The sequence below is a fragment of the Tamandua tetradactyla genome, chromosome 6 (genome assembly GCF_023851605.1).
Source record: "Tamandua tetradactyla isolate mTamTet1 chromosome 6, mTamTet1.pri, whole genome shotgun sequence".
In the NCBI taxonomy this organism is placed as follows: Eukaryota; Metazoa; Chordata; class Mammalia; order Pilosa; family Myrmecophagidae; genus Tamandua; species Tamandua tetradactyla.
The window spans coordinates 87,213,885-87,241,597 of NC_135332.1; the positions used below are offsets into that span (position 1 = coordinate 87,213,885).

The following is a 27,713-nucleotide window of genomic DNA, read 5'->3' on the forward strand; positions in this document are numbered from 1 at the left end:
GAATATTTTCTATAAAGGACATTATATAATATGTAATCTTTTGTGTCTGGTTTCTTTACTCAGCATAATATTTTTGAACTTAATCCATATTGTAGCATATACCCATACTTTTTTTTTTTGCTAAATAATCGCTTATATGGCTAGATCACATTTTATCCATTCATATCAGTTGATGGACATTTGAGCTGTTTCCACCTTTTGGCCATTGTGAATAGTGCTGCTATGAACAAGCATGTACACCTGCTAGTTTGAGTCCCTGTTTTCTTCGGGGTGTAATATAACTAGGAGTAGAATAGCTGGGTCATGTGATAATTCTAAGTGACTTTCTGAGGAACTGCCAAACTATTTTCCACAAGGGATGCACCATTTTGTATTCCCATCAGCAGTGTACGAGGGTTCCAGTTTCTCTGCATGTTCACCAACACTTGTCGTTTCCATTAAAAGTTATTATAGTCGTCCTTGTAGGTGTGAAGTGGTGTATCGTGATTTTGATATGCTTTTCCCTAATGGATAATGATATTGAACATCTTATGTGCTTTTTGGCCATTTGTATATCTTCTTTGCAGAAATGTCTGTTCAAGTCATTTTAAAATTGTGTTGTTTGTCCTTGATGAAGGATTTTAAGGTGGAAAATGTTGAAAAATAGTAATTGTCGCCAAAAGGGAAATAGACTAAATATATCTAAGATTCTGTAATCTTAAAGGGATACTTTTCAATTGGCTTTGCAACTGATTTCTCCCACCATTAATTTCAAACATGGTAAATTATTTTGGAGGGAGGAGCCACAAAAGTCCATCGGTAGTCTTTTTTTTCTCCTTCTAATTTAGCTATTTGTTTTTCTGCCCTTTTACCTTAGAGAAATGTGCTTTTAAATTTAATGTCCTTGGTTGTTGGTAATGAAGTCTCAACAAGCATTATCCTATATTTGGGGAGGTGGGGTGGGGAAGGGGCAAGGTCTCTAATCTAAAGGCCTACCAGTGAAATTGAAATCTTTTGCTCTAAGTGTGTAATACTTATTTCAGAATAGGTTATTTTTGAAATTGTGTCTTTGCAGAAGAGGGGCAATATAAAACAGATTTTTTAATGTATGAAAAAATATAACACTTGAGTTCTTTCCAGGATAAGTAAACACAGAGAAAATGTTTTTTGTTGTCCTTTGAGTTTGATAGTTGAAGGATTTGTTTTTATTATTTTTAAAAAATTTTTTATTAATTAGAAAAAATTACAAGAAACACAAACATTCGCAATACATACACTCAGCAATTCACAATATCATCACATAGTTGCATATTCATCATCATGATCATTTCCTAGAACGTTAGCATCAATTCAGAAGAAGAAATAAAAAGACAACAGAAAAATATAACAAACAGAAAAAAAAATTTTTTTTACATGCTATACCCCTTACTGATCCCTTTCATTGATCACTAGCATTTCAAACTAAATTCATTTTAACATTTGTTCCCCCTATTATTTATTTTTATTCCATATGTTCCTCTCATCTGTTGACAAGGTAGATAAAAGGAGCATCAGACACAAGGTTTTAACAATCACACAGTCACATTGTGAAAGCTATATCATTATACAATCATCATCAAGAAACATGGCTACTGGAACACAGCTCTACATTTTCAGGCAGTTCCCTCCAGCCTCTCCATTACATCTTGGATAACAAGGTGATATCTACTTAATGCATAAGAATAACCCTCCAGGATAACCTCTCGACTCTGTTTGGAATCTCTCAGCCATTGACACTGGGTCTCATTTCACTCTTCCCCCTTTTGGTCGAGAAGGTTTTCTCAATCCCTTGATGCTGGGTCTCAGTTCATTCTAGAGTTTTTCTCAGTCCCTTGAGGCTGAATCTCAGCTCATTCTGGGATTTCTGTCCCACGCTGCCAGGAAGATCCACACCCCTGGTAGTCATGTCCCATGTAGACACGGGGAGGGTGGTGAGTCTGCTTGCTGTGTTGGCTGGAGAGAGAGGCCACATCTGAGCAACACAAGAGCTTCTCTTGGGGGTGACTCTTTTTTTTTTTCTTTTTTTTTTTTTATTAATTAAAAAAAGAATTAACAAAACAATTAGAAATCCTTCCAATCTACATGTACAATCAGTAATTCTTAATAACATCACATAGTTGCATATTCATCATTTCTTAGTACATTTGCATCGATTTAGAAAAAGAAATAAAAAGACAACAGAATAAGAATTAAAACAATAATAGAAAGAAAAAAAAAACAAAACAAAAACAAAAAACCTATACCTCACATGCAGCTTCATTCAGTGTTTTAACATAATTGCATTACAATTGGGTAGTATTGTGCTGTCCATTTCTGAGTTTTTATATCCAGTCCCGTTGTACAGTCTGTATCCCTTCAGCTCCAATTATCCCTTCTCTTTTTTTTTTTTTTTTAATTAACGGGAAAAAAGAAATTAACCCAACTTTTAGAGATCATACCATTCTACATATGCAATCATTAATTCTTAACATCATCACATAGATGCATGATCATCATTTCTTAGTACATATGCATTGGTTTAGAAGAACTAGCAACATAACCGAAAAAAATATAGAATGTTAATATAGAGAAAAAAATAAAAGTAATAATAGTAAAATCAAAACAAAACAAAACAAAACAAAACAAAAACCTATAGCTCAGATGCAGCTTCATTCAGTGTTTTAACATGATTACTTTACAATTAGGTATTATTGTGCTGTCCATTTTTGAGTTTTTGTATCTAGTCCTGTTACACTGTCTGTATCCCTTCAACTCCAATTGGCCATTATCTTACCCTGTTTCTACCTCCTGCTGGACTCTGTTATCAAGGACATATTCCAAATTTATTCTCGAATGTCTGTTCACATCAGTGGGACCATACAGTATTTGTCCTTTAGTTTTTGGCTAGACTCACTCAGCATAATGTTCTCTAGGTCCATCCATGTTATTACATGCTTCATAAGTTTATCCTGTCTTAAAGCTGCATAGTATTCCATCGTATGTATATACCACAGTTTGTTTAGCCACTCTTCTGTTGATGGAGATTTTGGCTGTTTCCATCTCTTTGCAATTGTAAATAACGCTGCTATAAACATTGGTGTGCAAATGTCCGTTTGTGTCTTTGCCCTTAATTCCTTTGAGTAGATACCTAGCAATGGTATTGCTGGGTCGTATGGCAATTCTATATTCAGCTTTTTGAGGAACCGCCAAACTGCCTTCCACAGTGGTTGCACCCTTTGACATTCCCACCAACAGTGGATAAGTGTGCCTCTTTCTCCGCATCCTCTCCAGCACTTGTCATTTTCTGTTTTGTTGATAATGGCCATTCTGGTGGGTGTGAGATGATATCTCATTGTGGTTTTGATTTGCATTTCTCTAATGGCCAGGGACATTGAGCATCTCTTCATGTGCCTCTTGGCCATCCGTATTTCCTCTTCTAAGAGGTGTCTGTTCAAGTCTTTTTCCCATTTTGTAATTGGGTTGGCTGTCTTTTTGTTGTTGAGATGAACAATCTCTTTATAAATTCTGGATACTAGACCTTTATCTGATATATCATTTCCAAATATTGTCTCCCATTGTGAAGGCTGTCTTTCTACTTTCTTGATGAAGTTCTTTGATGCACAAAAGTGTTTAATTTTGAGGAGTTCCCATTTATTTATTTCCTTCTTCAGTGCTCTTGCTTTAGGTTTAAGGTCCATAAAACCGCCTCCAGTTGTAAGATCCATAAGCTATCTCCCAACATTTTCCTCTAACTGTTTTATGGTCTTAGCCCTAATGTTTAGATCTTTGATCCATTTTGAGTTAACTTTTGTATAGGGTGTGAGAGATGGGTCTTCTTTCATTCTTTTGCATATGGATATCCAGTTCTCTAGGCACCATTTATTGAAGAGACTGCTCTGTCCCAGGTGAGTTGGCTTGACTGCCTTATCAAAGATCAAATGTCCATAGATGAGAGGGTCTATATCTGAGCACTCTATTCGATTCCATTGGTTGATATATCTATCTTTATGCCAATACCATGCTGTTTTGACCACTGTGGCTTCATAATATGCCTTAAAGTCAGGCAGCGCGAGACCTCCAGCTTCGTTTTTTTTCCCTCAAGATGTTTTTAGCAATTCGGGGCACCCTGCCCTTCCAGATAAATTTGCTTATTGGTTTTTCTATTTCTGAAAAATAAGTTGTTGGGATTTTGATTGGTATTGCATTGAATCTGTAAATCAATTTAGGTAGGATTGACATCTTAACTATATTTAGTCTTCCAATCCATGAACACGGTATGCCCTTCCATCTATTTAGGTCTTCTGTGATTTCTTTTAGCAGTTTTTTGTAGTTTTCTTTATATAGGTTTTTTGTCTCTTTAGTTAAATTTATTCCTAGGTATTTTATTCTTTTAGTTGCGATTGTAAATGGGATTCGTTTCTTGATTTCCCCCTCAGCTTGTTCATTACTAGTGTATAGAAATGCTACAGATTTTTGAATGTTGATCTTGTAACCTGCTACTTTGCTGTACTCATTTATTAGCTCTAGTAGTTTTGTAGTGGATTTTTCCGGGTTTTTGACGTATAGTATCATATCGTCTGCAAACAGTGATAGTTTTACTTCTTTCTTTCCAATTTTGATGCCTTGTATTTCTTTTTCTTGTCTAATTGCTCTGACTAGAACTTCCAACACAATGTTGAATAATAGTGGTGATAGTGGACATCCTTGTCTTGTTCCTGATCTTAGGGGGAAAGTTTTCAATTTTTCCCCATTGAGGATGATATTAGCTGTGGGTTTTTCATATATTCCCTCTATCATTTTAAGGAAGTTCCCTTGTATTCCTATCTTTTGAAGTGTTTTCAACAGGAAAGGATGTTGAATCTTGTCGAATGCCTTCTCTGCATCAATTGAGATGATCATGTGATTTTTCTGCTTTGATTTGTTGATACGGTGTATTACATTAATTGATTTTCTTATGTTGAACCATCCTTGCATACCTGGGATGAATCCTACTTGGTCATGATGTATAATTCTTTTAATGTGTTGTTGGATATGATTTGCTAGAATTTTATTGAGGATTTTTGCATCTGTATTCATTAGAGAGATCGGCCTGTAGTTTTCTTTTTTTGTAATATCTTTGCCTGGTTTTGGTATGAGGGTGATGTTGGCTTCATAGAATGAATTAGGCAGTTTTCCCTCCACTTCGATTTTTTTGAAGAGTTTGAGGAGAATTGGTACTAATTCTTTCTGGAACGTTTGGTAGAATTCACATGTGAAGCCATCTGGCCCTGGACTTTTCTTTTTAGGAAGCTTTTGAATGACTAATTCAATTTCTTTACTTGTGATTGGTTTGTTGAGGTCATCTATGTCTTCTTGAGTCAAAGTTGGTTGTTCATGTCTTTCCAGGAACCCGTCCATTTCATCTAAATTGTTGTATTTATTAGCGTAAAGTTGTTCATAGTATCCTGTTATTACCTCCTTTATTTCTGTGAGGTCAGTAGTTATGTCTCCTCTTCCATTTCTGATCTTATTTATTTGCATCCTCTCTCTTCTTCTTTTTGTCAATCTTGATAGGGGCCCATCAATCTTATTGATTTTCTCATAGAACCAACTTCTGGTCTTATTGATTTTCTCTACTATTTTCATATTTTCAATTTCATTTATTTCTGCTCTGATCTTTGTTATTTCTTTCCTTTTGCTTGCTTTGGGATTAGTTTGCTGTTCTTTCTCCAGTTCTTCCAATTGAACAGTTAATTCCTGCATTTTTGCCTTTTCTTCTTTTCTGATAAAGGCATTTAGGGCAATAAATTTCCCTCTTAGCACTGCCTTTGCTGCATCCCATAAGTTTTGATATGTTGTGTTTTCATTTTCATTCGCCTCGAGGTATTTACTAATTTCTCTTGCAATTTCTTCTTTGACCCACTCGTTGTTTAAGAGTGTGTTGTTGAGCCTCCAGGTATTTGTGAGTTTTCTGGCATTCCGCCTATTATTGATTTCCAACTTCATTCCTTTATGATCCGAGAAAGTGTTGTGTATGATTTCAATCTTTTTAAATTTGTTAAGACTTGCTTTGTGACCCAGCATATGGTCTATCTTTGAGAATGATCCATGAGCACTTGAGAAAAAGGTGTATCCTGCTGTTGTGGGATGTAATGTCCTATAAATGTCTGTTAAGTCTAGCTCCTTTATAGTAATATTCAGATTCTCTATTTCTTTATTGATCCTCTGTCTAGATGTTCTGTCCATTGATGAGAGTGGGGAATTGAAGTCTCCAACTATTATGGTATTTGTGTCTATTTCCCTTTTCAGTGTTTGCAGTGTATTCCTCACGTATTTTGGGGCATTCTGGTTCGGTGCATAAATATTTATGATTGTTATGTCTTCTTGTTTAAATGTTCCTTTTATTAGTATATAGTGTCCTTCTTTGTCTCTTTTAACTGTTTTACATTTGAAGTCTAACTTGTTGGATATTAGTATAGCCACTCCTGCTCTTTTCTGGTTGTTATTTGCATGAAATATCTTTTCCCAACCTTTCACTTTCAACCTATGTTTATCTTTGGGTCTAAGATGTGTTTCCTGTAGACAGCATATAGAAGGATCCTGTTTTTTAATCCATTCTGCCAATCTATGTCTTTTGATTGGGGAATTCAGTCCATTAACATTTAGTGTTATTACTGTTTGGATAATATTTTCCTCTACCATTTTGCCTTTTGTATTATATATATCATATTTGACTTTCCTTCTTTCTACACTCTTCTCCATACCTCTCTCTTCTGTCTTTTCGGTTCTGACTCTAGTGCTCCCTTTAGTATTTCTTGCAGAGCTGGTCTCTTGGTCACAAATTCTCTCAGTGACTTTTTGTCTGAGAATGTTTTAATTTCTCCCTCATTTTTGAAGGACAGTTTTGCTGGATATAGGAGTCTTGGTTGGCAGTTTTTCTCTTTTAGTAATTTAAATATATCATCCCACTGTCTTCTAGCCTCCATGGTTTCTGCTGAGAAATCTACACATAGTCTTATTGGGTTTCCCTTGTATGTGATGGATTGTTTTTCTCTTGCTGCTTTCAAGATCCTCTCTTTCTCTTTGACCTCTGACATTCTAACTAGTAAGTGTCTTGGAGAACGCCTATTTGGGTCTAATCTCTTTGGGGTACGCTGCACTTCTTGGATCTGTAATTTTAGGTCTTTCATAAGAGTTGGGAAATTTTCAGTGAAAATTTCTTCCATTAGTTTTTCTCCTCCTTTTCCCTTCTCTTCTCCTTCTGGGACACCCACAACACGTATATTTGTGCGGTTCATATTGTCCTTGAGTTCCCTGATACCCTGTTCAAATTTTTCCATTCTTTTCCCGATAGTTTCTGTTTGTTTTTGGAATTCAGATGTTCCATCCTCCAAATCACTAATTCTATCTTCTGTGTTTTTGAATCTATCATTGTAGGTGTCCATTGTTTTTTCTATGTTTTCTACTTTGTCCTTCACTTCCATAAGTTCTGTGATTTGTTTTTTCAGTTTTTCTATTTCTTCTTTATGTTCAGCCCATGTCTTCTTCATGTCCTCCCTCAATTTATCGATTTCGTTTTTGAAGAGGTTTTCCATTTCTGTTCGTATATTTAGCATTAGTTGTCTCAGCTCCTGTATCTCATTTGAGGTATTGGTTTGTTCCTTTGACTGGGCCATATTTTCAATTATTTGAGCGTGATCCGTTATCTTCTGTTGGCGTCTGCGCATTTAGACAGATTTCCCTGGGTATTGGATCCAAAGTTTGGAAGATTTTCCTGTGAAATCTCTGGGTTCTGTTTTTCTTATCCTGCCCAGTAGGTGGCGCTCGTGGCACACGTTTGTCTGCGGGTCCCACCAGTAAAAGGTGCTGTGGGACCTTAAACTTTGGAAAACTCTCGCCGTCCGGGGGGTTCGTTAGCCGAAGCGGCTTGAGCCGGCCCGGGGTCCAAATGCAGGGAGGGTTGCTGGTCGCCGCAGCCCGGGAAAGAGCCCGTCCGAATTTCCTAGTCGGCCCGGGGCGACAAGCGTGGCGGGAGGGCGCCAGTGGCAGCGGCCCGCCCGAGAGAGTGCACGTTCCCCGGGAGTCACGGGTTTGGAAGGGGCCTCCCCCTCCCGTCACCATTCTCCACGGCCTGGGGATTTCCGATCCAGTTCTCTCAGTTGGTCCGGGGGGCTGCGCGTGGTGTGGGCGCCTGCCACCACGGTTTCAGGGGACCGCCTCTCCATTTCTCCCAGCCGGCCCGGGAAGGGGGAAGGGAGTGACTCCGGCCGCTTGCCACCCCGCCCGGTGAGGCCCGCGTGCCTCGGCGATCTCACCCGAGCTGCTTCTCTCAGCCAGCCAGCCGTTCCAGGATGGGGTACGCTGTTTTTTTTATCTCTGTTGTGGCTTTGGGTGCTTTCTGTATCGTTTCTACTCCCCTAGTAGCTGTCCTGGAGAAGAAACTAAGATCCGCGCGTCTTAACTAAGCCGCCATCTTCCAGGAAGTCCACTTGGGGGTGACTCTTAGGTGTTATTTTAAGTAGGCTTGACCTATCCCTGTGGGGTTAAGTTTCATATGAACAAACGCCAAGACTGGGGGCTCAGCCTATACCTTTGGTTGTCCACACTGCTTGTGAGAATATCAAGAATTTAACTTGCGGGAGTTGAGTTTTACCCCGTTCTCACCATTCCCTGAAGGGGACTTTGCAAATACTTTTCCACTCACTGATCATATCACTCTGGGATTCATCAGGGCATCACCTGGACAAACCAACAAAATCTCATGTCCTATACAAAGTTCCATGTACTTAAGGTATTCAATCAACTATCTACATAAGTTATATTAGGAGATGCACTAGTCAAAGTGTAGATTTGTACAAAATAAACATTTTTTGCTTTAGTCTCACGCATTAGTTGAAATTTTAAAATATTAAGTACCATCTATTTTCAGCACACTGCAGTAATGACATTCTTTTGTTCTTCCTCATGCAAAACATTTTTTAAATTTGTACATTTAGTCACTATCATTATACACTCTAGGATTGCTAGATTACACCATCTCAATCTTTATCGTCTATCTTTCTTTGTGATTTCATTTATGCCCCAGCCCTCCTCCCTCTATCATTCTCATATGCAGCTTCATTCAGTGTTTGAACATAATTGTATTACAGTTAGGTAATATTGTGCTGTCCATTTCTGAGTTTTTATATTCAGTCCTGCTGCACAATCTGTATCTCTTCAGCTCCAATTACCCAATATCTTACCCTATTTCTATCTCCTGATGGCCTCTGTTACCAAGAAAATATTCCAAGTTTATCCACTAATGTCAGTTCATATCAGTGAGACCATACAGTATTTGTCCTTTTGTTTCTGGCTAATCACACTCAGCATAATGTCCTTAAGGTCCATTCATGTTGTTACATACTTCATAACTTTATTCTGTCTTAAAGCTGCATAATATTCCATCCTATGTAAATGTCACAGTTTGTTTAGCCAACTGTCTGTTGATGGACATTTTGGCTGTTTCCATCTCTTGGTAATTGTTAATAATGCTGCTATAAACATTGGTGTGTAAATGTCCATTTGTGTCCTTGACCTTGTGTCCTTTGAGTAGAGACAGCATATAGCTGGGTCCTGTTTTTTAATCCATTCTGCCAGACTATGTCTTTTGATTGGAGAGTTTAATCCATTATCATTCAGTGTTACTACTGCATGGGTAGTGCTTTCTTCCAATATTTTGCCTTCTGGATTTTATATGTCATATCTAATTTTCCTTCTTTTTACCTTTACTCATAGTCTTCCTTTCTACACTCTTCTCCACACCTCTCTCTTCTGTCTTCGTATCTGTCTCTAGTGTTCCCTTTAGTATTTCTTGCAGAGCTGGTCTCTTGGTCACAAATTCTCTCAGTGATTTTTTGTCTGAAAATGTTTTAATTTCTCTCTCATTTTTGAAGGACAGTTTTGCTGGCCATAGAATTCTTGGTTGGCAGTTTTTCTCTTTTAATAATTTAAATATATTATCCCACTGTCTTCTCACCTCCATGGTTTCTGCTAGAGCTCTGCGCATAGTCTTATTGGGCTTCCCTTGTATGTGATGGATTGCTTTTCTCTTGCTGCTTCCAAGATCCTCTCTTACTCTTTGACCTCTGACATTCTGATTATTAAATATCTTGGAGTTGTCTATTTGGATCTATTCTCTTTGTGGTATGCTGCCCTTCTTGGCTCTGTAATTTTAAGTTTTTCATAAGAGTTGGGAAATTTTCAGTGATAATTTCCTCCTTTAGTTTTTCTCCTCCTTTTCCCTCCTCTTCTCCTTCTGGGACACCCACAACACATATATTTGTGTGCTTCATATTGTCTTTCAATTCCCTGAGTTCCTGCTCATATTTTTCCATTTTTTTTCCCTATAGTTTCTGTTTCTTGTCGGATTTCAGATGTTCCGTCCTCCAGTTTTGAAATCCTATGCTCTGTCTCTCGAAACCATTGTAGGTTTCCATTGTTTTTTTTTTCATCTCTTCTACTGTGTCTTTCATTCCCATAAGTTCTGTGATTTGTTTTTTCAGACTTTCAGTTTCTTCTTTTTGTTCTTTCCTTGCCTTCTTTATATCCTCCCTCAATTCATTGATTTGGTTTTTGATGAGGTTTTCCATGTCTGTTCGTATATTCTGAATTAATTGTTTCAGCTCCTGTATGTCATTTGAATTGTTGGTTTGTTCCTTTGACTGGGCTATATCTTCAATTTCCCTGGTGTGATTTGTTATTTTTTGCTGGCATCTAGACATTTAATTATCTAATTAGTTTATTCTGGAGATTGCTTTCACTTCATTTATCTAGGGTTTTCTTGCTGGATGAATTTGTTGTCTATCTGTTCTTTGACATTCCGTTCAGCTTTATCTGGACCTTTAGCTTAAGTTTTGTTTAGAGGAGAATTTTTCAGTTCTTGTTTTCTTGTTTCTTGCCCTGCTTGTGTGGTGCCTTTCTCCCCACCCACACTTAGGAGGGTCTACTTAGATATTATACACCCCAGCCAGATTTTCCCAGACCAAACTGGCCTCCTATCAGGAGGAAAGAGTCAGTTGCGTCGGTTTTCCCTGAGGGTGGGACCCAGCAGGTTGAAAGACTTTCTTGTGAAGTCTCTGGACTCTGGTTTTCTTATCCTGCCCTGTGTGTGGCGCTTGTCTGCCTGCAGGTCCCACCAGCATAAGATGATGCGGTACCTTTAACTTTGGCAGACTCTCCCTGCTGGGGGCGTGGTGGAGACAGAGGAGAGTTTGTAGGCTGGTTTTAATGGCTTCAAATTACCAAGCCCTGGTGTCTGAATTCCTTGATGGAGGGATTCCACCTGGGTGGGGCTTCACCCATTCCCTGGGGAAGGCACAGGCTCCAGATAAGCCCCCAAAAGAGCTCACTTCTGCCTATGCCTGGGCAGTTTCAGCCTGAAAAGACCTGCCGCTGTATCCAGAGGCAGTCAAGCCTTTGTAGATACACAGCCACAAAAACCTCTGTTTCCTTCTTTTTTTTCCCCCCTTTTTCTGTCAGTCCTGCCCCCTTGGTGCTGGGGCAAAAATGAGCAACCTCCATTTTGATCAGGTTCACCTAGCTGGGGGCCTATTTTTAGTAGTCAGAATTTGTTAATTAGTTCCACAATTGGCGTTTGATTGTGCCCAGTCCCTGCTGCTGGTAAAGTCCTTTCCTTTCCCCTCTGGGAAGTGGCCTGTGGGCAGGGGCTCTGGCCATTGCAGCTTTGGGAACTCATGGTTCTGGGGGGTGCTCGCAGCCGGTCCAACTGGTCCAAACTGGGATATGCTGTGTGTCTCGTCACTGACGTGGCCCTAGGAGCTGTTCTGTACTGTTTCTGGTTATTTAGTAGTTGTTCTGGAGGACGAACTAAAATGCGCACCTTGTTAAGCCGCCATCTTGACCCGGAAGTCCAAGACCGGGAAAGGAAGGATTCATTCTTAAATCACCACATTTTACACAACACATTGAATGTGTTTCCAAAAAAGACCCATTGCATTTTCTGTTCTGTTGCCAGTGCATCTTGAAGCATTCATGGTGTTCTGTAACTTCCATTGCAGGCACGCACAGAGGCTGGGCTGCCGTCCAGATGCGTTTGCTTCATGAATTAGTCTACGCCTCCCGAAGAATGGGGAACCCTGCTCTTTCCGTCAGGCACTTGTCCTTCCTGCTGCAGACCATGTTGGATTTTTTGTCAGATCAGGGTGAGTGATTTCAAACTCTAATTCTTTTCAGGGAGGTATGAATGGGACCATTCTTTAGGGGAAAGAGTTGATGTTGGTTCCCTTAAGTATTAATGTGCCTTGCAGTTTAGGTTGGTGAATGATGCTTCCCAGTTTTGTGTTGATGTAAAGATGCCCCTCAGCAGCCTGTCCTGTCCCTGCATACCTCACGGGGAGTGCTTGATGCCTGTGACCCCTTTATCCTTACCCCACCTCTTCTCCTGGTGTTCTGACACTATTTACCCCTTTTTTCTTTCTACTTCGCTGGCTTCTCCTTCTCAGTCTCCTTTATGGACTCCTCTTTCCTTTACTTACATTAGAAAAAAAAAAAACCCCAAAATACCAATAACCTCCATTTTTAGAGCAGGTTTAGGTTTAAGAAAAATTGCATAGAAAGTAGAATTCCTGTACATGCCCCCCCATATAGTCTACATGTAAAAAAATGTTAATGTTGAATTATAATGTTTATGATGTAGATGAGTGCACACTTGATAAGAATGTAGCTCAGTGAATTTTCACTAAGTGACCACACTCATGTAGCTCAGAAAAGTCAGTATCAGATCAGAAAAGGAGTATGACAGCAAACCCACAGCCTCTGTGGGCCCTCTTCTAGTCACCACTCCCCTCGAGGGTAACTTTCATTCTGACTTCTAATACCAAAGGTAAGTTTTCCTGTGTTTGCTGTAATGGAATCATGCTGTATCACTGCCCACATTTTAAAGGCTGCTTTCCTCCTGGGTTCTTTCCTTGGTCATATCTTCTTATAACTGTTTTTGGGTACTAGCTGCTTTTTAGGTTTTAGTTATAATCTGTTTATTTCTACCCCACATCCCTCCCTGAGCCCAAGATATGTTTATTCATTGTTTGCAGGATATCTCCCTTGGGATTTTCCATAGGCGCTGGAAAATCAGCTTGTCGAAATGGAATTCAATTGCTTCCCCATCAAATGTATTTACTTTTCTGCTCACCCCAACTTAGTGTATTTTGCAGGTTGGTTTTTCAGATATGCATTCTCTGCTATGGAGATTAATATGTAGAAAGTTGATTGGGAAGTACTTTTGGAATCAACATCCATTGAAGGAAAGAGAAAGAAACAAAACTGGGCAGTTGGGGAAGCTGGGCTTCATTGCAGGTTGGCCTTGGCCAACCCCAGGGGAGCTCTGAAGCTGGAATGGTCCCGCAGAGTTATCCTGCCTTGTAGCAAAGGGCTGGGTCTTTTGTCTTCCTCACTGAGCAGTAATTGGATGCAGGTTACCCTTCTAGGTCTTGCCTTCCTCTTAGAAGCCATTTATAAATCCTTAGCTAGGCTAGGTACTTCTGTTATTTGTTCTCTTCCTCCATGCACTTATCACAGTTATAATTAATCAGTTGCATATTTACATGGTCAATGCCTGTTTTATCCTCAGAAGCTTCATAGGAAAAGGAATTTTATATGTCTGGTTGACTGCTCTAGTTCCTACTCCCAGAGTTGTACCTTACAAAGAGTACGTTTGAACATATACTTGTTTAAAAAATAAAGCCACAAATTGCAGTAGCTCCCAAGTGTGACTGATGTCCTTAAACCCCTTGCTTAAATCATGATTCCTTACAGGAAAATTGTTTTTGAGTTTGTTTTTTAAATAATTTTCAATTCCTTGGATTTTTTATTTTTCAAGGACATCATCAAATCTTCACCTTTGGGTGCCCTGCAGTTTTTATGGGACATAGGAAACATTTACTGTTTGTTAGTGAATGAACTTGTAAGTGGAATCTATAATTGGAACAATCCATTCTGCTCTTCTTTGTGAGCCTGAGGAGCTTGAACTCCGTTCCAGATAGATGGGACTTTGTCCTGTTTTTTTTTATTTAAAAACTTCTTTTTAATCAAAGAAGTTGTGTGTTATAGAAAATCATATGCAGAAAATACAGAATTCCCACATATCCCCCTCACATAGACTATTTTCCCTATTATTAACCCTTTGTATTTTATGGTACCTTTGTTACAATTGATGAAGCGCTATTATCACAATTATAATATTAACTATAGTCCATAATTTACATTAGGGTTCACTGTGTTGTACACTGTTTTTTAAAAATATTCCTATTATTGTGAAATATAGCATTTATACAAAAAAGCAACACATTTCCAAGTGCATTTTAACAAGTAGTTATAGAACAGATTTTTTTTTTTTTGGTTCAAATTATAAAATTGTATCTTTTGCATTTAACAGCTATGGAGCTTTTTTATTTTAGCATTTTTTTATTGTGAAATATAACATATATACAAAAACAATAAATTTCCAAGTACATTTTAAAGTTTGGTATGGGTAACAGTTGCATGATCTTTTGTTTTTTCTTCTAACTGCTCCAGGACACTGGAGACCAACAGAAATATCATATAATGATTCAGCAGTCATACTTACTTGTTAAATCTTATTTTCTCTGTTATACTTCTCCTCTTTAAATAACATATATACATAAAAGCAATAAATTTCAAAGTGCATCATAACAATTAGTTGTAGAACACATTTCAGAGTTTGGTATGGGTTATAATTCCACAATTTTAGGTTTTTAATTCTAGCTGCTCTAAGGTACCTGAGACTAAAAGAAATATCAGTATAGTGATTCAATACTCAGACTCGTTTGTCCTATGTTTTTAAAAAAAAATTTACTGTATTAACATATACATAACCTAAAATTTCCCCTTTAGCCACATTAAAATATTATCAAATGTTATAATTCATTGCTGTTAATTACGTTCACAGTGTTATACTGTCATCACTATCCATTACCAAAACTTTTCCATCACTCCCAACAGAAACTTTCCCAATTAAACCTTAACAACTCATTTCCTCTTCCAGCCCTGCTCTTAGTAACCTGTGTTCTCGTTTCTGACTCCATGAATTTGTTTAATCTGATTATTTCATCTCAGCCAGATCCTACAATATTTGTCCTCTTGTGCCTGGCTTATTTCACTGAACATGAAGTCTTCAGGGTTCATCCATTGCTGTCGTTGTCCTGCTTTTGAAAGAGCAGCCAGAGGAAAGCGTGCCTAATAGTGTCCTGTGTCACTCACACACTCAAAGGTTTGTGGTTGCACACGCGTCTGTGTGAGCCTTGCACTGGCTAGGGAACCCAAATGCCGCTGCGAAGAGCAGCCACTAAAGAAACACATTAGGATGCTCATATTTTTCAGTTTTTTTTCCTTCTTTGTCAACAGCATTCGTTTATTATTGACAAAGAGGCCAAGTGCCTGTGAATAAAAGTAAACATCTGCTTTTCTATCTACCTTGTACTTTACATCAGGGACTCAGACTCAGCATCTTTTTTCAAATGGCAACTGAAATATCTTACAATAAAAATATAAGAAGAGTTCTAGTTGATGATTTAACTATTTTCTTTACCACTGACTCTTACCTCCTGCTTCTTTTTCTTCTATCTCGTTTGTATTTTTAAGATGTATTGACCTCCAAACCTATCATCAGATTGTTGTACTTATTCCTCATGTGATCTTTCAAAAAGGTTAATCCGTATGCTGTGCTTTATAACAGGTCCTATTCAAGGCTCCTTTAATATATGCATATAAGATATTTAAATATAAAATGTTATTGAAATGACATAGCTAACTGTGGCCTGTTGTCTTACTGAGGCCATTTGAACTGCTTTCTCACTCGATCCCAAAGCAAAAGACCAAGGTGTGATTCATCTGCCAGATTCTTTTTCTCCCTCAAATGGGGATGGATGGCCACAGTCCTCAGACCATCGCACGTCCACCCTGTGGTCTCTTTTCAGTGTGTTTCGGCATACTGAAATCCTGAAAAACAGTTTTGTTTCTTTTTCTTTCTGTTTTCCCTTGTTTTAACATCTACTGGATTGAAGTACTGGAGAAGAAAATACATTTAAAATCTGAGTTCCAGTGAGAACTCACAGAGAATGAAATTGGTGCACCGTCATTTTGCCTTCATTTTCATTACACAATTTGCTTTTTGCGTTTGATAAACAGCAGTGTAACTCTTTACTGTAGAGTTGCAGGTCCTTTTCCTGGAGAAATTGATGCGCCCTGTGATTGATGGGTCCTGGCTGTATGTTTTTTAGGTAGCAGAAGGATTTGTTTGCCCATGAAATGCTGGTTATTTGAGGTCATATTAATTAGTGATTCAAAGACCCTACATTTAAGTAGAAAAGAACTTGGAATTTGATGCTGTTGAACAAATGATTGTCTCCTTAAAGTCCTATATAAAGTGGTATTTAGTGAATTGGAGTCTTTTGAGGAAAGGATGAAAGTCAGAGAGGTCTAAATGTTTTTTCCACCAACCTCAACCTATAATTACTTTAACCTCAGATCAATAATTAAATTCTTCCTGGGCCTTAGTTTTCTCATTTGTACAACTAGAATGTTACAAATTCTGTGGTAGTTTATTTTCTTCATGATATATTTTAAAATTTGTTGTATGCCCTTTCTTCTGACGAGTTCATGGTATCATTCACGGAGTAAATAATTAACATTTCTGAGTATTGCTGTATTGAAATTAAAGATGGAATAGAGGAACAGACTAGAAAGGCAAAAAAAAAAAAGATATTCTGGACTGAAGGAGTGTGTCTTTCTAGTTTTCATATCATATATTGGTTATTTGTAGTGAAGACAATAATTTGGGGACTTCTTGCCCTTCCCCATCCTTTCTGATATGTGAAAATAGGAGTGAACTCACAAGGTAATTTATGAATACAGTTATTTACATGAAAAGTCTTTTAGTTCTCCGAGACTTCTGATTTTTATTTTTTCACAAGAAAGAAGTAATAACTTGAAGGTAAAAAATGTTCTTTGGAATTATGGTATTTTACTTCTTATGATCTTTGGTTTGGTGTCATTTTGTTGTGGCTTCTTGACTAGACACATAGGTTCAAAGGTTCTGGGCATTATGGCTGTAGATTAATGGAGCTAGTATCCTCCTGAGCTTCATGGGCTGTGAATGCAAAGCTGGTCCTGAGTACCGCATTCGAGTCTCGTAAAAAAGGATTCTTTATTTGGTGAAAGCTTTATGAGTGGCTGACTTGGGGTGAATTATGGCCCTCCGAAAAGATATGCCAAAGTTCTAGCCCTTGGTGCTTGGAAATTTGACCTTATTTGGATAAAGGGTCTTTGCAGATGTAATTAAATAAGGATTCTGAGATCGGATCATCCTTGGTTTACCACATGGGCCCTAAATCCACTGACAGATGTCCTTAAAGAAGAGAAGACATCAATGCAGGGGAATTGGCTATAGTGAGATGGAGATGCAGATGCTGCCCCAAGGAATGCCTGGGGCCACCAGATGCTGACAGAGGCAAGGGAGGATACTCCCCTCTACCCTTTGGAGGGAGCATGACCCTGATGCCTTATTTTTGGATTTCTGACCTCTGGACTGAGAGAGAATAAATTTCTGCTGTTGTTCTGTCACTCAGTTTATGATAACCAATTATAGTATTTGATGCTGTTGAACAAATAGCTGTCTCCTTAAAGGCCTATTTATAAAGTGATATGTAGTAAAATGGTATGTAGCCTCAGGAAACTAACACAATGGCATATTTTCACAATTGCTATATTCTTATCATTTACCATCTCTGTGTTCTGGCTAGACTAACTTCTGGACAGTTGTCTGAGTACAACAGCATTTCTGTTTTGTTGCCTTTGCTGGCCCACCTGTCCTCACTGGCACCTCCCTGTGTCTGTTATATTGTCTAGGAATTGATTCGCTCCATGACTGCAGTGCCTCCCCCCTGGGTGCCCCCTGTGCTGTGGCTGGCCTCTCTCAGAGCTACTTCTCTGGACTGTATGAGTGAAGTTGCTGGTTTGTTTGCACCACCAGTCTAATCTGAAAGCTGCCCAAGGATAGGGTCTGTCAGCTGTACTTGGCACAGCACTGGCACCTGGAATGCCCTCAAATACTGGCTGAATGAATGGAATTTTCTGTCTCTTTAAGTTCACCCCTTGCTATACTGCCAAACTGGTATTTCTATTAATTAACTATTTACAACCCCCTCTGCCTTTTTTTTTTTTTTTAAATTCTCCAATATATTTTTTTATTAATTAAAAAAAGAATTAACAAAACAATTAGAAATCATTCCAATCTACATGTACAATCAGTAATTCTTAATAACATCACATAGTTGCATATTCATCATTTCTTAGTACATTTGCATCGATTTAGAAAAAGAAATAAAAAGACAACAGAATAAGAATTAAAACAATAATAGAAAGAAAAAAAACCAAAAAAAACAAAAACAAAAAACCTATACCTCACATGCAGCTTCATTCAGTGTTTTAACATAATTGCATTACAATTGGGTAGTATTGTGCTGTCCATTTCTGAGTTTTTATATCCAGTCCCGTTGTACAGTCTGTATCCCTTCAGCTCCAATTATCCCTTCTCTTTTTTTTTTTTTTTTTTAATTAACGGAAAAATAGAAATTAACCCAACATTTAGAGATCATACCATTCTACATATGCAATCATTAATTCTTAACATCATCACATAGATGCATGATCATCATTTCTTAGTACATTTGCATTAGTTTAGAAGAACTAGCAACATAACCGAAAAAGATATAGAATGTTAATATAGAGAAAAAAATAAAAGTAATAATAGTAAAATCAAAACAAAACAAAACAAAACAAAACAAAAACCTATAGCTCAGATGCAGCTTCATTCAGTGTTTTAACATGATTACTTTACAATTAGGTATTATTGTGCTGTCCATTTTTGAGTTTTTGTATCTAGTCCTGTTGCACAGTCTGTATCCCTTCAGCTTCAATTACCCATTGTCTTACCCTGTTTCTAACTCCTGCTGAACTCTGTTACCAATGACATATTTCAAGTTTATTCTCGAATGTCCGTTCACATCAGTGGGACCATACAGTATTTGTCCTTTAGTTTTTGGCTGGATTCACTCAGCATAATATTCTCTAGGTCCATCCATGTTATTACATGGTTCATAAGTTTATCTTGTCTTAAAGCTGCATAATATTTCATCGTATGTATATACCACAGTTTGTTTAGCCACTCTTCTATTGATGGAGATTTTGGCTGTTTCCATCTCTTTGCAATTGTAAATAATGCTGCTATAAACATTGGTGTGCAAATGTCCGTTTGTGTCTTTGCCCTTAAGTCCTTTGAGTAGATACCTAGCAATGGTATTGCTGGGTCGTATGGCAATTCTATATTCAGCTTTTTGAGGAACCGCCAAACTGCCTTCCACAGTGGTTGCACCCTTTGACATTCCCACCAACAGTGGATAAGTGTGCCTCTTTCTCCGCATCCTCTCCAGCACTTGTCATTTTCTGTTTTGTTGATAATGGCCATTCTGGTGGGTGTGAGATGATATCTCATTGTGGTTTTGATTTGCATTTCTCTAATGGCCAGGGACATTGAGCATCTCTTCATGTGCCTCTTGGCCATCCGTATTTCCTCTTCTGAGAGGTGTCTGTTCAAGTCTTTTTCCCATTTTGTAATTGGGTTGGCTTTTTGTTGTTGAGATGAACAATCTCTTTATAAATTCTGGATACTAGACCTTTATCTGATATATCATTTCCAAATATTGTCTCCCATTGTGAAGGCTGTCTTTCTACTTTCTTGATGAAGTTCTTTGATGCACAAAAGTGTTTAATTTTGAGGAGTTCCCATTTATTTATTTCCTTCTTCAGTGCTCTTGCTTTAGGTTTAAGGTCCATAAAACCGCCTCCAGTTGTAAGATCCATAAGCTATCTCCCAACATTTTCCTCTAACTGTTTTATGGTCTTAGACCTAATGTTTAGATCTTTGATCCATTTTGAGTTAACTTTTGTATAGGGTGTGAGAGATGGGTCTTCTTTCATTCTTTTGCATATGGATATCCAGTTCTCTAGGCACCATTTACTGAAGAGACTGCTCTGTCCCAGGTGAGTTGGCTTGACTGCCTTATCAAAGATCAAATGTCCATAGATGAGAGGGTCTATATCTGAGCACTCTATTCGATTCCATTGGTTGATATATCTATCTTTATGCCAATACCATGCTGTTTTGACCACTGTGGCTTCATAATATGCCTTAAAGTCAGGCAGCGCGAGACCTCCAGCTTCGTTTTTTTTTCCTCAAGATGTTTTTAGCAATTCGGGGCACCCTGCCCTTCCAGATAAATTTGCTTATTGGTTTTTCTATTTCTGAAAAATAAGTTGTTGGGATTTTGATTGGTATTGCATTGAATCTGTAAATCAATTTAGGTAGGATTGACATCTTAACTATATTTAGTCTTCCAATCCATGAACACGGTATGCCCTTCCATCTATTTAGGTCTTCTGTGATTTCTTTTAGCAGTTTTTTGTAGTTTTCTTTATATAGGTTTTTTGTCTCTTTAGTTAAATTTATTCCTAGGTATTTTATTCTTTTAGTTGCAATTGTAAATGGGATTCGTTTCTTGATTTCCCCCTCAGCTTGTTCATTACTAGTGTATAGAAATGCTACAGATTTTTGAATGTTGATCTTGTAACCTGCTACTTTGCTGTACTCATTTATTAGCTCCAGTAGTTTTCTTGTGGATTTTTCCGGGTTTTCGACGTATAGTATCATATCGTCTGCAAACAGTGATAGTTTTACTTCTTTCTTTCCAATTTTGATGCCTTGTATTTCTTTTTCTTGTCTAATTGCTCTGGCTAGAACCTCCAACACAATGTTGAATAATAGTGGTGATAGTGGACATCCTTGTCTTGTTCCTGATCTTAGGGGGAAAGTTTTCAATTTTTCCCCATTGAGGATGATATTAGCTGTGGGTTTTTCATATATTCCCTCTATCATTTTAAGGAAGTTCCCTTGTATTCCTATCTTTTGAAGTGTTTTCAACAGGAAAGGATGTTGAATCTTGTCGAATGCCTTCTCTGCATCAATTGAGATGATCATGTGATTTTTCTGCTTTGATTTGTTGATATGGTGTATTACATTAATTGATTTTCTTATGTTGAACCATCCTTGCATACCTGGGATGAATCCTACTTGGTCATGATGTATAATTCTTTTAATGTGTTGTTGGATATGATTTGCTAGAATTTTATTGAGGATTTTTGCATCTGTATTCATTAGAGAGATCGGCCTGTAGTTTTCTTTTTTTGTAATATCTTTGCCTGGTTTTGGTATGAGGGTGATGTTGGCTTCATAGAATGAATTAGGCAGTTTTCCCTCCACTTCGATTTTTTTGAAGAGTTTGAGGAGAATTGGTACTAATTCTTTCTGGAACGTTTGGTAGAATTCACATGTGAAGCCATCTGGCCCTGGACTTTTCTTTTTAGGAAGCTTTTGAATGACTAATTCAATTTCTTTACTTGTGATTGGTTTGTTGAGGTCATCTATGTCTTCTTGAGTCAAAGTTGGTTGTTCATGTCTTTCCAGGAACCCGTCCATTTCATCTAAATTGTTGTATTTATTAGCGTAAAGTTGTTCATAGTATCCTGTTATTACCTCCTTTATTTCTGTGAGGTCAGTAGTTATGTCTCCTCTTCCATTTCTGATCTTATTTATTTGCATCCTCTCTCTTCTTCTTTTTGTCAATCTTGATAGGGGCCCATCAATCTTATTGATTTTCTCATAGAACCAACTTCTGGTCTTATTGATTTTCTCTACTATTTTCATATTTTCAATTTCATTTATTTCTGCTCTGATCTTTGTTATTTCTTTCCTTTTGCTTGCTTTGGGATTAGTTTGCTGTTCTTTCTCCAGTTCTTCCAATTGAACACCCCTCTGCCTTTTTATCATCTGTTGCAGGGATTGACAAACTACTGCCTGTGGGCCAAATCTGGCCTACCTCCTATTTTCATTCCTTGCATTGGCTGCTCCAGAATGAGTCTGTAGTTGCTAACATCAATTCCCAAGGAATATAAGACTTGCTGCTTTGATATCAAATTAGTTAAAGCATAAGTTCAATTGTGGAGCAGGAGGAAGGGGAAACTTGGCAAAAGCACCAGGGGCTAAGGATTGATATAGTACATCTGCTACTGGGAGTGGAATGTTATATAAAAAATATGCATGCTGTAAATAACTTATGTCAACACTGCAAGGAAAAGACTGGGAAATGATGAAAGGAGGGGACTCTGTGAATGGGAGAGGCCAGCGACTGGACTGGTGTTAGGACATGCCTTATTTCAGTCTTCCACCATTTAAATGGCTTTGCTATGCTGTGATAGTAGGGATTGCTTGGATGTTGGCTGTAGAGTACACATGCTTTCCTTAGTACAATTTGAATTTCAAATGGTTGCTTTGTCATGTCCCTTTTGGGGCCCCCATGTTTCTTGTTTGTCTTTGTACTGTGGTTCAGCATTTGCTGGAGGACCTTGGGCGGATGGTAGTTGGTGGTTTCCTTCTTAAGGCAGCATCCATTTCCTAACCCCTCTGAACCTCAGTTTCTCATCCAACTAGCAGGGTATTGTAGGGATGGGATCTGAAGTAACATACCTGAGATGTATAACAAAGAAGTGTTAACACATGTCCTAAGATAGCATTGCTCTCCCCTGGGGAGTTACACACCCTGTTCCTCGATCGCAGGTTCACGGTCCTTTTGCCTGGTGTGCCTTAAAAGGGCAACTTGAGAGAAATGTGAAATCTCTTGTCAGGGTAACAGCAGAATGACCCCGGGGGTTAGTGGATGTAGGTGCTATTCTTTTCCATGACATACTGATAAAATTTCCATTACAGGTCTAGAATTAACAATAGGATCTCTTGACTGGAGCGGGTTGGGATATGAGTGGGAGAAGGAGGGTTGGGAAGGAAGGTGGAGCACCACTGAGAGATGCCCTCCGGGAGGAGAGCCATGGTCAGTGCAACTGGTGCCTCAGCATGCCTTGTTTCCTCCCTGGCAATGGATTGTTGGCATTGTCACCTCTTCACAGGAAGTAGAGACTGAGATGAGGTATCCAGTCCCTCATTTAGCTAAAGCAGCAGTAGAGTATCAGGTCATTGTCTAGAAGGTGAATTTGATTTAATGTTAGAACTTGAGGTCCTAGAAAAATACTTGGCTTAGCGGGCCTCTCCTACTTATGGCACTGGGTACAGGGAGAAATAAAAGATTAAAGGACATGCAAATCAGGATTCACATCTTTTCGGCCTCAGCGTCTTAATCATGAAATGTCACGCTAGGATAATGTGAGGATAAGTGATAAAACAACTCAACTTAAAACATCTAAAGTTTATATTTCAGGTTTTCTGGCCTCTTCTCTGAGCCCCAGATTTGGATACCTGCAGCCCTTGGATGTTTAATAGGATATTCATTTCTACGGTATAATCTTAGGACATTTCCCCACCCCTTAAAGAAACCCTATATCCAGTCAGTTGCTGTTCCCTCTTCCTCACCCCCACCCCCAACCCTGAGCAAGCATGGATTTACTTTCTGTCTCTGTAAATTTGCCTGTTCATATACATTTCATTATAAATTGAATCATGTAATATGTAACACTTTGTATCTGGCTTCTTTCACTTAATATATTTCAAGGTTCACTGATGTTGTAGCATGTGTCAATACTTCATTCCTTTTTATGGCCAAATAATATTCCGTTGTTTGGATAGACCACATTTTGTCTATCCGTTCATCAGGTGATGGACATCTGGATTGTTTCCACTTTTTGGCTGTTAAGAATAACACTGCTGTGAGTATTTATGTACATGTTTTATGTGGACATATGTTTCCATTTCTCTTGGGTATATACTTAGAGGTGGAATTGCTGGGTCACATGGTATCAGTCAGGCTTTAAAAAGAAATCGCACATTAAAAAAGAAGTCCAGAGCTAGCCTGGCTTCTGAGTTAATTCAGCAGCCCCTCAATATTATTGAGGGCCCAGATTCTCTCCACTTTTTCTCTTTGGTGTCCATTCTGTGTCAGTGGTGATGGACAGTGGGGGAAGCCTTATGGTTTCAATTTGGCTGTAGCAGCTTTAAGCCTCACACACATATCACATCATCCAAAAGCAAAAAAGGGAAGGTGGTAGAAGCTTCTGATATACCTCTTTACTTTTGGTCAAGATTAAATGTCTTTTAAAAAAGTCTCTACTTTTCCTTATATCATATACAGAAAGTAACTCAAAATGGACCAAAACCTAAATGTAGTAATTAAAGTAATAAAAACTCTTAGAAGAAAACATAGGGGTAAATCTTCTTGACATAGGATTTGGGAATGAATTCTGAAATATTTTATCAAAAAGCATAAGCAGCAAAAGGAAAAATAGGTAAATTAGACTTTATCAAAATTTTAAAAAGCTATGTGCTTCAAATGACACTACTAAGAAAGTAAAAAGGCAACTCACATAATGGGAGAAAATATATGTAAATCATATATCCGTTAAGGGATTTTTATCCAGAATACATAAAGAACTCTCACAGCTCAATAATAAGAAGAAGCCGCTTTAAAAATGGACAGAGATCCTCTAAAGTCATTAGTCATTAGTCATCAGGGAAATGCTATATGCATTATGATAGCTGTAACCAAAAAGACAGATAATCAAGGGTTAGCAAGGATGTGGTGAAATCAGAACCTTTATACACTGTTGGGTAAGAATGTAAAATGGTGCAATCACCTGGAAAACAGTATGACAGTTCTTCAAATGGTTAAATATAATTACCGTTTGACTCTGCAATTCCACTACTAGGTTTATTCCCAGGAGAAATGAAAATGTATCTCCACACAAAAAGTTGTGCACCTATACTCATAGCAGCATTATTCAGTAAAAGGTAGAAACAGCCCAAATGCCTATCACTGGATGAGTGGATGAATAAAATGTGTTTATCCATGAATGTAATATTCAGCCATAAAAAGGAATGAGATACTGATGTATGCTACAGCTTGGATGAACCTTGAACACGTTATGCTAAGTGAAAGAAGCCAGAACAAAAGATCACATACTATATGATTTCATTTACATGTAATATTCAAAATAAGTGGATGTGTGGATTAGTGGTTGCTTAGGGCTGGGGGAATGGGTGTTGGGAGGGATGATAGCTAGAGTACAGGCTATCTTTCAGGTAATGAAAATATTTTAAAATTGATTGTTGTGGTAGTTGCACAACTCTGAATAGACTAAAATCCATTGAGTTGTATACTTTAAATGGGTGAAATGTATGGTATGTATGTATTGTGTTGGAATAAAGTTGTTACAAAAATTTGTTTTCTTTATATCTCTAGCAGACTTTATCTGTCTCAATGTCTAGAACTGGGTTATATGGTCATGCCTAGCTAGGTGTATGTGAGGCTAGGAGGATTTGGCATTCTTGGTCTCTGCTGAGGGGAGCCAGTGGGGAGGAAAATAGCAGAACCTGTCATATTCTCTATTAACTCTTTATCCCTGTTTCTCCTTCCTTAGTAAATGATATTATTATATACTCAGTTGTTTAGGCACCAGCCTTAGGGTTATCTTTTCTGTTCTTTCTTCCTCTGGTCACCTTTGACATACTACCAAGATCAAGTGAGCCTGCCTTTGTGTGCTCTTCACATCTCCGGCACCACCATGCCAGGTCTGGTGCTGTCCCTTATCAGAAGTACAGCAGTGGCCTCTTGCTCCACTCCCCACCTTGATTCTTGCTGCCCTAAAGTTCATTCTCCATATAGCCCTCAGAGTTGTCTTTAGATTGCAAATCAGATCACATATGCCCTTGTTCAGAATCTTCCTAAGCTCCCCACTTTGCTTGCAATACAATTCAGACTTCTTACTGGTGTCTGTCTCCACCTGACCTGGTCCTGCCTGCTCTCTCCCACTCTTTATTCCAGCTCTGCTGGCTTTCACGTTCACATGCCGAACTTGTCCACCTCAGAGCCTCATGTTCCCAGGGTGGTCTTGAACAGTTTATTTCTTAGCCTTGAGGTCTCACTTCAAACATCATCTCTGAGAGACTACTCCAATCCAAAACCTTCAATTTATTCTCTAGTGCCTCACCTTGTTTGTTCATATTTTAAATCTTCCCCCCACTTTGATGAAAGTAGGCTGTATTTGCCCTGTGATGTCCCCAGTGTCTAGAGCAATGCCTGATGCACAGTAGGTATTGAATGAATACTTGTTGAATGAATGGAAAACTTCCCATAGATATTTATCTGTACGTGGCTCTGTGACTGTCACTGCCGCATTGCAACAACCATTTTGGAGAATGTTTAAATGTCATTTCCTATCCATTATGCTAATAGGATTCATATGCAATAATTATTAATAACTGTACTGTTAGGTCACTCATCTTCTCACAGATTGTGACTTGAATAAAGATTGGAAGAAGCAGTAGGTACCTGTGAATATAGGAGACAAAAAATATTTACTACAATCATTTTGAAGGAATGCTCTGAAAGTGTTATTTTCATGATAGAATTCAGCACCTGTGCTCCCGAACTTTTAACAGGCCTGATTGTTAGTGAGTCTCCTTTTTCTAAGCACGATTGCAGCAGTCCTCACACTTCCTTCTAAGGGTACCACTTCAGCTAATGGCCAAGGGAACCAGTTATGCTAGAAGATTGTAAGAACATTTATAAGAAGTGGAGTTATTGATAGAGTTGAAGAAACCAGTGACGGGCTACTTCATGGGCCTTAGCAGGCTAGCAGAAAGAAGGAATCCCTTGATATTGAGTGATTAATATGAGTGAGGAGCTGCCAGGCAGAGATGATTCTAATGGTCTCTGTATACTGTCTGTAGTTGATGGTGGCTAACTGAGAGTGGCAGCACTTGGTCTCTTGGTCATCCTCTTCATGTTTTCTTTACCTCCCTGTATCCCTCACCCCTGCTACCACCCCCAGTTTTTTGTACAGTGCTATGAATTGACACTGATGACTGGAGTGGTAGCTAATTGAAATTTTGCTCAAGAAAGGTAGTTAGGGAGTCAGCATGGCAAAGTGGATGGTACAGGCTTTGCAGGTGCCCTGACTCACCTTCTGGCCTCTCTACTGCACCTGCCCCCCTTCCTCTGCTCCTGTCAAAGACCACCCCTTTCCTCTAATGCCTCTTGGTTTTCTCTGCTCCCTCCTACTTCTTCACTTTCTCCTACTCCGCTGGATTATTCCCATGCAGTGGGAACCCCATGTGTATGCCCATATGTGTGCAAATAACCAAACCACAAAACCCTCCCCCTTTGAAGCAAAACCTCTGCAAAGAGTTGTCTGTGACCCTAAGAGATGAAGAGTGGGGAACTTCCCTAGTCTACACTGTTAGCATCCCATGTAAAACCTTCTCTGAATTGATCCTGAATTGTTAGGTTATGTGAGCCAGCAAGGTTTCTTTTTCATTTCAGCCAGTTTGGGTTGAATTTTCTGATACTTGCATGTGAAACTACACTGCTGCAAGTCTCAGCTCAGAAGTTGCCTTCTCATTGCCCTCCTCTGATTACTCTATATAGAGTACGTTTCCATTTTTTCTCTGTCACACATATTTATCTGTTCAGATGTCTATCATCAGTTTTGTCTCTTCCTGAGATTATAAGCTCCAATAAGATGGGGGCCAAGTCCACCTTGTTTGCCAGGGAGTCCCCATTGCCTAGAAGGGTGCCTGGCACATAGTAGGTCCTCAGCAAGTATGTGTT

The 27,713-nt window shown here is 38.5% G+C and overlaps 1 protein-coding gene across 7 annotated transcripts in view; it reads left to right on the forward strand.

Moving 5' to 3' along the window:
- Positions 1-27,713, forward strand: part of TRAPPC9 (trafficking protein particle complex subunit 9) — an 889,500-nt gene that overhangs the window by 122,617 nt on the left and 739,170 nt on the right. For all 7 annotated transcript variants that reach the window (XM_077166715.1, XM_077166716.1, XM_077166713.1 and 4 more), the window contains one exon: positions 12,033-12,176. In XM_077166715.1, the coding sequence (XP_077022830.1) occupies positions 12,033-12,176 (144 nt within the window). The remainder of the gene's footprint in view (positions 1-12,032; positions 12,177-27,713) is intronic.